The 12159-nt window shown below is 63.7% G+C and overlaps 1 protein-coding gene across 3 annotated transcripts in view; it reads left to right on the top strand.

Annotated features, from left to right (window-relative positions):
• MOB2 (MOB kinase activator 2) overlaps positions 1-12159 on the top strand; it is a 69095-nt gene that overhangs the window by 55694 nt on the left and 1242 nt on the right. For all 3 annotated transcript variants that reach the window (XM_044259954.1, XM_044259956.1, XM_044259953.1), the window contains exons 2-3: positions 4526-4686; positions 5244-5337. In XM_044259954.1, coding sequence (XP_044115889.1) covers positions 4526-4686; positions 5244-5337 — 255 coding nt within the window. The remainder of the gene's footprint in view (positions 1-4525; positions 4687-5243; positions 5338-12159) is intronic.

Genomic DNA, 12159 nt, shown 5'->3' with positions numbered 1-12159 from the left:
GGCCAGACTGAGACAGAAGGCCGAGCAGGACTCTGAGGAAAGGCAGCGGCGGGGCAGAGGGGGGTTCTCCTGGTTCAGTGTGGCCCGCCCCTCACTGGGCGCAGTTGGCCCTGCTCTGTGCCTGGGGACCACCAGCCCCTTGCCCCACCGTGGCCGAGACCTTGAGGAGGCATCGCATGTTCCAGACCTGGCAGTGACTGATTGCTCCTGGAGGGTGGGTCCGGGGCACCCCACATCTGCCTGTGGGGGCCGGCTCTCGGGGAGCGTCAGCACGGGGCCCTCGAGTGTTCCCGGCCCTCCTGGCAGGTGCTTCTCTCCTGGTGTGTCTGCATCCCTGGGGGGGACCCTGCTGTGGCTGTCGGGCGGCGTCACTCCTGCGCCCTTGTCTCCCCTTGCTCACACGGTGGTTCTGTGGCGGTGCTAGCTCACAGCCCGAGGGGCCTTCCCGGTGGGACCGGTGGTATGTGTCAGGCCAAGCACGTGTGGGCCGTGGGGACTGCTGCGGAGGTGGTAAAGGTGTCGGGAGCAGGGGAGGGTGAGGTGAGAACACAGTAGAAGGATGTTCTCCGTGGAGCCTGGGCCCCTCCCAGATGGCTGGTCTGGCCTTGGAGCCCACCCGTTAGACCAGGAGCGGCGCGCAGGGTTCCGTTGGGAGGTCTCTATGTGTGCCTATGGCCATGTTCTCCCCGCCCCCCAGGGTGCCAGCAGGCCCTGTGGCAGGCCACAGCCATGTGTCCATCATCCGGTCCCTTCGCTGCCACCCTGGGGGTCCCAGTGAGCAGTATAGGGGGAGAGCCAGAGAGGAGGAGCCCGGCCGTGCGGCCCCCAGACAGCCGTCTGGGCCATGGCTGGACAGAGCCTGCTCCAGAGCTCAGTGCCAGTGGGGTGGGGGGCATGGGATCTTGTGGTCTCCCCCCATGTGGTCATAGGGACAGGCATCACATGGCCTGTTGCTGCCGAGGGCAGAGGAACGGGGCCGGGCCAGGGCCACTTCCGGCACTCAGAAGGGCCAAGTGGCTTGCCGCGGCCAGGACAGAACTTGGGTGGGAGGGCCCCGTGTGGCAGGGTTTGCAGGACCGCTCCCACACAGGGGCCCTGGCCTGGACCTTTGCATCAGTGCCCATCATCGCTGCCTGCCTGTGGGACTGAAGGAAAGAAGGCCCCGTGACCAGGCTGTGCGGAAATCTGCACTGGCTGGCCTGGCAGAGGGGCTCGTTCCAGATTGCACAGAGGTCCAGGGCTCCCAGGCCCTCCCTGGATGATGGGGACAGGGGAGCTTGGGGGAAGCAGCTTGGAGAAGTCCAGCTTGGCCGGTCTGGTGTGCACCTGCCTTTTTGCCCCATTTCTTGCAGAACAGGTATGGACAGCAGCAGGGGAGAAGGGTGGGGAGGCGGAGGCCTTCTGATCACAGACGTCGCAGCCCACGTCCTTCCACGGCTCCTAGTCTCCCCTGGAAATGGACTTGCCAGCACAAGGGTGCCACACCCTTTCTGAGGCAGAGTCCCCAAGTGGGCCTCTGTGTGGCCTCAGTGGCATCTTGCCCTGTGCCGGTTCCCGCTGCTGCTCCGGCACCAGCTGCCCATAGGCTGGTTCTGCTGCGTGGTCCTCACGTCCCTTGCTGACGCGGCTCCTGGACAGCAGGACGAAGAGGAGGTCAGGCAGCCGCCTTCAGCCCGGGCCCCCATGTGCCGCATCCCCACACGTGTGATAGTAGAGTCCTCTCGACCCAGAAGTCGAGGCCTAGCATGTGTGGCGAGCTCAGGGGTGGTCCTAGCCAGGTGCGAGTCGAGGGGAGGCACAGGCAGGGGTGCGCCTAGAGCACAGGTGGGGAGGCGGGGGTCAGATGGGGCCTGGACGCAGCAGGGGGTGAGCAGGGCAGACCCGGCGCAGGCTGCAGGTGCGTCCCGTGGGCTGGTCCCTCGTGCCCAGCGCTGTGGGCACAGATCATCTTTCCAGGCCACTTCAGGCTTTCTGGCAGGGCGGCATGCGACTCAGTAGCAGAGACCAGGGTCAGGAGAAGGGCAGGGGGCAGGCAGTGAAATGGCCCGCCCAGCCTCCTGGTGGAGCATCTGAGGGCATGGCAGAGCCCCTGGGCTTCCTGAGCCCTCTCAGGGCCCAGGCTCCCTCTGCATGCTCTGGGGAAGGTCGGAGCCTTGCTGTCTTGTCCAAGGGGCCACAGGGCCCTGAGAGGCATGTGTCCACTCTTGTCCCCAGTGACAAGTCCCGCCCAGCCAGAGGGACCCCTGATGTACTCATTGCAGGTGTGTGTGTAACGGAGAGAGGAAGAGACATTCACGCCCTTGCTCCAGCCGCCCAGGCTGCATGCGGCCCCTCCCTGTCCCCAGGACACTGTGGCCCTGCATGGCATTGGCCACTCCCGGTGGTGCACCAGGAGGCTGAGAACACGTCGCCTTTTAAGGAGAAGATTTGCTGAGAAGCTGATGGAAAACATTTCCCTGGCATTCGGGGAGCATTCTCCTTCCTGTTTCTCTTAAATAAACCACTAGCAACATTTCAAAACAGACGAAAAGGACAGGGTCAGGGAGCTGCAGAGACCTTTTGCCTCACTGGAGCGAGGGCGGGGAAGGAGCACAAGGAGCTGGGTGCCCAGAGTCCTTAGGACGGCCGTGTCCGGCTCGGCCACAGTGGGCTGCGCCCCAGCTGAGACCTGTGGAGCATTCACATTTGGGCCACCGGGCCGGAGACGGAGGCCAGGGGTGAGCCGGTTTGTTTCTCCTTGTGTGGGCGCTGCAGACCCCGAGGGTGTGAGTGTGAGGGGCCTGGCCAAGTATGGCAGCCCCGAGGCCAGGTCCTCAGCCTGCCTGCCCCCAGCCCCCAGCCCCCCAGCCCAGCCAGCCCCCCAACCATAGCCCGCCAGGTGTGTGGGCGGCCTCACGGCCATCCCGACGGTCGTGTGCGTGGCTGGGCTGTGGCACGGGCGTGCTCACTCCTGCCCCTCGGCGCCGTGGAGCAGGACGGGGGCTCTGAAGGACGTGTCTGCTGGAACTCCGAGGCCTCCATCTGTCTCGTCCTGTCCCCGGGGGAAGACGGACACGCTTCCCCAGAGCTTCTGCTCCTGGGGCGGGGATGACACCTCCTGGAGAATTTATAGCCAAAGGTGGCTTTTCTGGGCAGTAGGATGTCCTGACAGTATTGACTTGCGGTTTGTATCTGTGAGTCGCGCTGGGTCCCCTTGTACCGTTGCAAGCGGAGTCGTCCCACGGAGAACCAAGAGACCCGTGCTGCTAGGCATTGTGCTTCGGTTTCTCGAACTTCCCCCAGGACCCGAATTCTAACCCTTCGACGGCAGGGGGAGTCCCTGCAGGTACAGGAGGGTTACAGCATTGCTCTGAGCTGCTCCCCAGGTGGCAGGACTCCCCCTGCTCCTTCACGCTGGGCGGTTGCTGCTGGGAAGGGCCACGTCCGCACACGGCCCTCCACGGGATCCAGTGTCCGGGCCCATTTGCCCAGTGTGAGCTCCATTGTGACGTTTGGTGACTTATGACAGACCCAGCCTGGGCCATGTTCCCAGCCGTGGGCTCTGGGCCACTGTCCTGGCCACTTTTCCCTCTTTGGACACGTTCTACTTTGTTTGGGCAACTAGGCTGCGCACACCGCGGCCCTGGCTCCAGCCTCTGGGCGGCTGGCACGAGGCGAGTCAGGGGCCCAAGGCTCCCCGCCGGGGAGGCCCTTCAGCCCCGAGAACTCTGGTTGATGGGGCATAGGTACTGATGTTTGCAGGATTTGAAGGAAAACAGACGTTTCAAAAATATGTATTTAGTCCTATAAAAATAGCTGTAACGAGCCCATTCTGTTTCTGTATGACAGTGTATTTTTGTGGAAAACAACTATTTTTGTAAGCAGAAAAAACCTCTGGTGCAAAGAGGTCATTTGCGATCTCTCTAATGCCTGGTTCATGCCCACCTCCCCGCCCCCACCCGGATCCTGCGCCGTGGGCTTGGGGCAGAGCCCCGGTGAGCAGGACGGGGCCATACAGGGGAGTCCCAGGCGCATGGGCACACAGCGAGGCCCCTCTGAGGCCGGGCGGGGGGGTCGGCTGCACAGAAGGATGCAGGGGCCTGGACCAGGGGAGCTCGTCCCTGTGTCCCACCTGGCAGCCCTGGCGGGCCAAGGTGTCTGCAGTGTCACGTGTGGGGGCTAGAGCCTGACTAGTGCGGCTGCCAGCCCCCCCTTCGGTGGGCTCCGAACCACCTGCCTGTCCTGGCGTCCGTGTGTGGCCCTGTGGCATCAGGCCTCTGGCATGTGTGTCTGCATCCCACTTTGCGTCGTGGCGGCGGGGGGCTTGGCCAGTCGGGCCGTGGGCCCCTGACAATGGCGGGGAGAGCAGAGCAGCTTCCTTTCCATTCCTGGTGCCCGCTGGGAACAGAGTCTCCTGGGCTGTCTCAGAAAGAGCCCCTGGTTGTCGCACTGGTGGGGATGGCCCAGGTCACGTCCTGAGACCCAGCTCGTGGCCTCCATGCCTGTCTTTGTCACGCAGTGACCCCCGCTGCCTTGTCTCCGGCAGGAAGTCTAAAGCAAAGCCCAACGGAAAGAAGCCCGCTGCGGAGGAGAAGAAGATGTACCTGGAGCCGGAGTACGCCAGGTCCAGGATCACCGACGTCGGCTTCAAGGAGCTGGTGGTGCTGCCCCGCGAGATCGACCTCAACGAGTGGCTGGCCAGCAACAGTGCGTGGGGCGCAGGGTCAGGGAGGGCGTCCCCAGTGGCCGCAGGCCGTCACCCGACCGAGGACTCCCCGGAGCCGGTGGCTGGCCCTGCGGTGTGCTTAGGGTCCCCAACACCAGGACCCGTTGCAGTTCCCGGCCGGGCCAGGGCCGGGCCACCGGTGCCAGGGAGTGTCTGGAGCGGGTGTGTGGCTGCAGGGCTGGCAGTGCCGAGTTCGTGGGAAGGCTGCGGCCTGTGGGAGGGGAGAGTGGACCTGAACTCCGGCCACCGGGCAGGCCTGGGGCTCAGGGCTCACAGCACGGCTGCCTGCCGCAGCCCTCGTGGAGGGGACTCCGTCCGGTTGGCCGCTGGCTCTCTGCCCGGCTTGGTGCTACGCAGACACATGCCTAGCGCGCACGACAGCGGCCAGTGGCCGGCGTCCAGGGCCACTGCTCTGCACCGGGACGTGCGTCTCTGGTCTGCGGTGCGCGCCAGCTTCGCGTGGGTCCGCAGGGCACTGGGACGCAGGACAGTGCCGCAGTGGTGGCTTCTCATGCCTGGGCCTTCTCTTCTCTTGCAGCCACCACGTTTTTCCACCACGTCAACCTGCAGTACAGTACCATCTCCGAGTTCTGCACAGGAGAGGCGTGCCAGACGATGGCCGTGTGCAACACGTGAGTCACTCGCGGCACCCCCGCAGGGTCTCCTCAGCAGGGTCCTGGCTGCGGCGGCCCCTCCTGTCCCTGGGGGGACAGAGCCCAGACAGGGGAGGCGCTCTGTGGTATAGGGTCTGTTGGGGTGTGGGGTGCCAGCCGGCCAGAGGCAGGTGGCTGAGCTCCTTGGGCGGGGGTGTTCCCACAGTACATGCCTCGGGGGATTTCCTAAGACCGCGGCCCGTCAGGAAGCTGCAGGCGCTTCCCTGCTTCAGCTAGCTGTCCGGTTCAGGATGGCTTTTCCCGCGAGCTCCTGCTCAGTGCCAGGGGAGTGAGGAGGGGCACAGCGAGGGACTGGGTGCAGAGGCCACTCGTTGCTTTCTCCGTTGGCTGGGTTTTTGGAGCTGGGATGCCTTCTCAGTGAGTTTTCCGTGGGCCCAGATGCGTTCGTTTTCTTCTGGAAGCTTGTGCACACTTGTGTCCTCAGTAGGCAGGAACCCAGGGGCTTGAGGCACCCTGGTGGATTGGCGGCGGCTGCTGCTCGGGGCGGGGGCGGGAGAGCCACTGCACGGCATGGGCTTGCCACTGGCCTCTGATCGCAGAAGGGGTGGACGGCGGCTGCAGACAGCAGGCCAGCTGCTGGGGCTCAGCCTGGGGCTGTTGGGCCTGAGGCGACGGCATGGGAGCCCTTTTCTCATACCTTCTCTTATCGTTAGGGCTGATGCTAGCACACCGGAGCCACTAGCCCCTGCTGCGTGCACAGTCTGCTGCCGGCCAGGCTCCCAGGCACAGACCTGGCTCCAGCTCAGGCACGCGGAGGTCTCAGCCCCGCTAGGCCCCACTCTTGGGGCCCCAGCAGGCCGCAGCTCAGGGCCAGGTCCTGTGGGAGCAAATGTAGACGTGGTTGGAGAGCCAAGTCCACTCTCACCCAGAAAGGGCCACTGATGGGAGCCCAGACATTACATGTGTCCCCACTGGCCGCAGCCAGGGATGCCCCGGGAGGGCGGGGCAGGTGAGCCTGGGAGAGGGAAGTGCCCTCAGCAGAGCAGAGCAGAGCAGAGCGTCCCCTGCAGATGTTGGAGGCCAACGGCGACTGTGTCCTAGAGCTGCTCTTTGTGTGGCACACGCGGAAGGACGCTTGCTGGCTGTGCCGACCCAGCGGAGTCCGAGGTGGCCCGTAGGGCAGGCAGTGGGGAAGCTTGTCTCTGCTCCCAGGTGTCCTTCAGTATCTCCAGGCTTGAGAAGAGACTCCTTGAAAGTGCGTAGAGCTTGGTGTGACGTGGAATCTGGGGAGCTTGAGCCCCCACTTCTCCTTCTTGGCTGCAGCTGCCTTCGCAGGGTCTTCGAGGCTTACGGGGCCTGGCACGCTCTACTGCCTTCCTAGCCACTGTTTGATGTCAAATCAGGTGACGAGAAAAAGTCAGGTTTGCCTGAGGTCCCCGAGCTGCCCCAGGACCAACATGTGTGCCTGGGGCCTGGAGTGGGGCTGAGACCTGGGTCCACCCTGCTGGGCCCTAGACTTGGAAACCAGAGGGTTGTCTTGGAGGCCCAGAAGGTGACAAGAAAGGGCTACATGGAGAATGTGTTTGAAGAAATCATGGCTGGAAGCTTTCCAAGCTTGGCAGACGCTAACATACAATTCAAGAAGCTGAGTGAACTCCAAGTAGGACGGACTGTTGAGTTCCACGCACAGGCGGGTCATAACAAAACTGGGCAAAGAGAAGGCCTTCCCGAAGCAGAGCCAGTCCTCGAGGACATGGGTGAGTGACTGCTGTGCTCATCGGAACCCTTGGGCCACAAGGAAGCTCTGCCACATTTCTAACGTGTTGCAAGTAAAGAGCAGTCAGGCCTAGTCCTCCTTCCAGCAAACATGTCCTTCAGGGCTTTGCTGAAATACCGACATTTCTCCGATGGCGGAAGAATTAAAGCATCCACAGTGGCAGACCTGCTCCTGCAAGGGGTCCCCAAGCAAGGGGACCGGGACCGTCCGTCCAGGGATGGAAGTAGGGACTGTCCCTTTCGAGTGCTTTGAGCCACACCCATCTGATGAGTGACCGCTGAGGAGATGGCGGCGGGCTGGGCCGTAGTGGCGGGAAAGCAGGTGGAGCGTGCATTCCCACTCCGGCGAGTGGCCTCTGGCAAGTTGTGTAGAAGGGGTCGTCAGAGTCGCAGTCGGAAAACTGAAAGGGAAGATGAACACATAACCCAAAAGAAGGTGGGAAAGAGGAGTTTCAAGGGACGAGAAGCAAAGGGGCCAAACGGTAAATGAAAGATGGTAAAAAATTCAAGCACACCAGAAATTCCCGTAAACGTCAGCAGTACAGAAGTGCTGAGTGCAAGGCAGAGATCGCCGAGTCGGCTGCCGGTCGCGGGGGCCGTGCGCCCAGGGCCCCCACTGGGAGCCAGATTCTGCGGACCACGCCAAAGCCTGTGGCCTGCAGTAAAGTTTCATCGGTAAATCAGGTCAAGAGGTTAACACTCGCGGCTGGTAACAGAGCGGGACAGTTACAGCAGCGTGATGTCCTCAGTCACGCGAGTGCCGTCTCTCTCAAGGTCTCCTGCTCCTGTACCCGCTTTCTCCCGCTGACCGTGTGCCACTGTGAAACGTGGGTGGGGATGGCGTGGCGCGCCCGCACATCACGCAGAGCCTCCGCCGCTGTGCCCGGAGGCGGGGCCGGTCTGCCTCTGGACGGCGCCCGTCACCAGGAACTGGGACCAGGAACGTGAAACCGCCGACAGAGGGGCCCCGCTCTGCAGGAGTGAACGTCTGCCCAGAGCCGCTGCAGAGCGCTCACAAGCCTGCAAGGATGCAGGACGGAGCCGCACCGTCGGCCGGCCGGGCTGGGTGCGTTTCACTGCCGACCACCAAGGCCGTGTCCTTCTCACGCGCACGTGGTGCGAGTCGTCCGCAAAGGAGATGGCGTCCCGGCTCACAGGACAGCCCTGTGCAGACCCGCAAGGGTCAGGGTGCTACCGCGTCCCTCACCTGACCGTCGTGGGGGTGAACTAGAATCAGCCACACAAAGGTAACCGGAAGATTCCAAATACTTGGGAATGACGCACGGGTCGGAGAGGAGGTCCCAGAGGGAATTAGAAATGTTTTAAACTGGGCACAAATGAGGACGCAGCGCACCCGAATTTGTGAGACACGGCAGAGCTTTGAGGGGATCTGTAGGGTTACGTGTTCGTTACAGGAGAAGGATCTCAAATCAGGAACCTCAGCTTCCGTTAAGAAACTAGAAGAACAATAGACCCAAAGTGAGTGGAAGAAAGGAATAATAGAGTAGGAATCACTGAAATTGATGTCTGGAAACAGGAAAGTCCATGAAACCAGTAGCCGATTTCTTGAAAAGTTCAGGGAATTTGATGGGTCTTTCGCAAGACGGATGGGTAGAAACGGAGCAGGATGTCAGGATGAGAATGAAGGGGACGTCACTGTAGACTCCGCAGATACTAAACGGATATTAAGGAAACATACCAAAAATCCCTGCGTGCGTAATTTGGGCAGTTTAAATGGACTGATTCCTTGGTAAGAACAAAATAGCAAAATTCACTCAAACGGGCAGGGCTGTCCAGCAAGAAACCAGGAGGAGAAGGCATGCACAGGGGAGAACTAGAAGTGCCCCCGTTACCGTCTACGGCACGGTTGTCTGTGTAGAAAACCCCCAGCAGTGCACACTTGGAGCCCCAAACTAAGAGAACTGCACCATTTACAACAGCCCCACAGAGGACGAAGTGCTCAGGGATAAACCCGGCCAGCACGCACGCGCCCGCCGTGGGCGAGGGGCCAAGGAGCAGCCGCGGGGATGCCCGCAGAGCCGGGGGCGCGTGGCCCTTGTGAGCACCGAGTGTGAGCCCCCTGGGATCCGTCTTCTCATTTCCTTCTCCTCGGTCCGAATCCCGGCAGAGTGTTTGCAGGCGGGGCCCAGTCGACTCGGACAGTGCGCGGACGGGCGCGGCCGCTGGTACGGCCGCAGCAGTGCTGAGGAGAGAACCGTGAGGCTGCAGGCCTCCCGGCCCCCGTCGTGGGCACGCCGCGGCGATCGGGGATGCAGGGGGAACGGACACACGGAGCGGGGCGCCGTGAGGCTCCGCAGACAGACCCGCGCAGAGGCGGCCGTCCGGTTTTGACGGAGATGCCGAAGAGCCACGGCGCAGGAAGGCTGGTCGTCAGCCCAGTGCGGTGGGGACGGGCCTCCGGACGCCAGGGAGGGGAGAGTGAGTCTTGACCCAAACCGCACACTTTATGCCAAAATTAGCTTCAGATGGATTCTAAATTGTGAAACCAGAAGACTTTCGGAAGAAAAGAAGGGGAGATCTTCATGGCCTGCGGCTGGGTGAGGAGCTCTCGGCCGTCGAGGAGGAAGAAGCAGGGGGCTGGGCGCAGTCCGCGGAACTTCAGCCCTGAGGAGGGCGCGTTCGGAGGAGGAAGACGGACCGCAGGCCAGTCACACGCCTGGGAGGGCCCCGGCGCCCAGCGCGGGTGAGGAGCCCTCACAGCAGCCGTGGTCGCCGGCGGGCCCGGGCTAGACGCACGGGTCCGCAGAGAGGGCCGGGGAGGACCGCGTGCCCCGTGCTGGCGGAGGGACCTGCGAGCCTGGCCGACGGCGGCGGGCGGCCTCTTGGGGGCCCAGCATTGCGATCTGGAGTGTTCGCCTGAGAGAGGACAGAGCTTGTGCTCACACAGAGCCCCGCCCGGGAGCACTGAGAGTCGCCGGAGCCAGGGCTGCCCCCGACTGGCCGTGAGCCCAGTGTCTTCCGGCAGGCGGACGGCTGGGCACGCCGGCCCCTCCGCGCTGGAGGAGGAAGGGCCGCGGGGCGCACACCGAGACGCGGCTGGAGCCGGAGCCCGGCTCAGGATGTCCCGTGGTGTTCCCCAGGGGCCTTCCCTGCTGTGTCGGGGTGGGCCGGGGTACCTGGGTCTGGGTGGGTGACACGGAAGGACAGCCTGCCCGAGCGCCCCTGTACTGCGCCGTCGCAAAGCACGAAAACGAGAGGAACGTTGGCGGCAGAGGGTCTCGTCCTTCAGACAGAAGGGGCGGTCCTTGTTGTCCCTCAGGAGCTAGTCTCTCTGGGCTGCACGTGCTGGGGACACGCGTCCCAGTTTCTGGCCGCGGTTGTGTTTTCTGGCCCTCTGGCCCCTGTGGCCTGGCGTGTCGGCACCTGTCCTCGGTGCGGGGGGATCGGTGGGGCAGGCGCCTCCGCAGACATGGACCTCACAGCAGACGTGGGCCTCAGCCCGGCCCCCAAACACCGGGCTCCGCCTCCGGCACGGGGACCCCTCGGGCTGTCCAGAGAAACACAGAAAGGGGCTTTGTCTTCGTGTCCTCAGGTGATCTGACCCGGCCTGGGCCGGCAGGAGGAGGGTCCGGCAGAGCCTCCTTGTGGTGGTGGGGTGGGGGGTGCTGGGGCAGGTGTCCCAGCAGATGGGTGCGCTGCTGGATTTTCACCTCCTGCGGGAGTCAGGCTTGTCGGGGCTTTTGTCTTTTCAGCTCCATTGCCCACTTACATTCCTGGGCCTTGTGCGGCACCTGGCTCTGGGCTCTTGGGCAGCCCGGCCTCCCTGCAGGTGCGCCGCAGTGCCCAGAAGCAGCCCGAGAGCAAGTCCAGCGGGAAGGTCTGCCTTCTGCAAAGTCACACCCCAGACCGTCCATCTCCGAGTGGCAGTTGGGCCGCTTATCCCCTTACCCACGAAGGGCTGGCCTCCTCCCCGAGCCTGTGCATTAGTGTGGAGGTCGTGCTTTCCCGGTCTCGTCAGCTGGCCCTGCACCCCGCCCGGGGCCAGGCAGAGCGCCTGCTCCTGCTAGACGGAGGCGGGCTTCTGGAGCAGAGGCAGCGGTGGTGGTGGACTGTCCCGAGGGCCTTGGCTAGGGTCAGGCTGACCGTGGGAAATGGGAACCCCCACTGGCCTGAAGACAGGTCCGACAGTGCTGGGCGTGGGCCGGCCCTCATGCCAGGCAGGGGTACTTGGTACACTCAAGAAATCAGGCCGGTACTCTGAGCCAGCGCGGGGTCCCTGAGCGGGGTGGGGTGCGGAGGTTTGGGGGAACCTAGTCCAAGCTGACTCTGGGGCCAAGTAAAGCCAGGAAGGGAGGGGCTGTGGGGCTGCCAGACAGAGCGAGACATCCGTGTGGATGTCTGCCTGTCGTCTGGCTGGGGCAGGGGCTGAGAGGGTCGGGGTCTAGGCCTCAGTCATTCCCCAGTGCGGCCCCACGCCCACATGCACCATGTCCCTCGGCCTCCCTCACCCCCGGCCCTGGCTCTCCGCCCTCCTGTGGCTCTGGGTCCGGCCCTCGGTGAGCCAGCCTGCAGGAGCAGAGGGGTGGCCAGGTGGGTGCCCACCAGGCGCTTGGGTTTGTTCTGCTGGAGAGAAAAGCGCTGGGCAAGGAGGGCCTTCGGCGCTCACACATGAGAGCTCCCGGGTATCTCTGCCCACGAGTGCCCCAGCTGTCCTCCCTGAAGACTGGCCATTGGAGGGCATGGGGTTCCCAAGGGTCGAGGCCCAGCTGACAGGTCAGAGCGGTACCCCCAGAGGAGGAGGGACAGCAGGGAAGAGTGTGCCATCCGTGCCTCTCCACGGCCTACAAACGTGCGTCCCTCTGAAAGAACGAAGCGTGCGGCCACGCGGGGAGAGAACGGACACGCCTGCTGTTGGCGTCTGTACGGCAGGCTCTGTCCTGGACGCTGCTCTGAGTCGGTGCAGGCAGCCCCTTGTGGGGCGCAGCTGGGGGTCTCCAGTGCTGGGGAGCCGTGTGTCTGCCCCTGGGGGCTCTGGGAGGGGGAGCCTGGGCACCTGCTACACTTCCACTGCCGGTGGCCGGGGGAGGGTGGGGCCCGGGTATC

This window comes from Neovison vison, chromosome 7, assembly GCF_020171115.1.
Source record: "Neovison vison isolate M4711 chromosome 7, ASM_NN_V1, whole genome shotgun sequence".
In the NCBI taxonomy this organism is placed as follows: domain Eukaryota; kingdom Metazoa; phylum Chordata; class Mammalia; order Carnivora; family Mustelidae; genus Neogale; species Neogale vison.
This window is presented reverse-complemented; position numbering and strand designations above follow the sequence as displayed.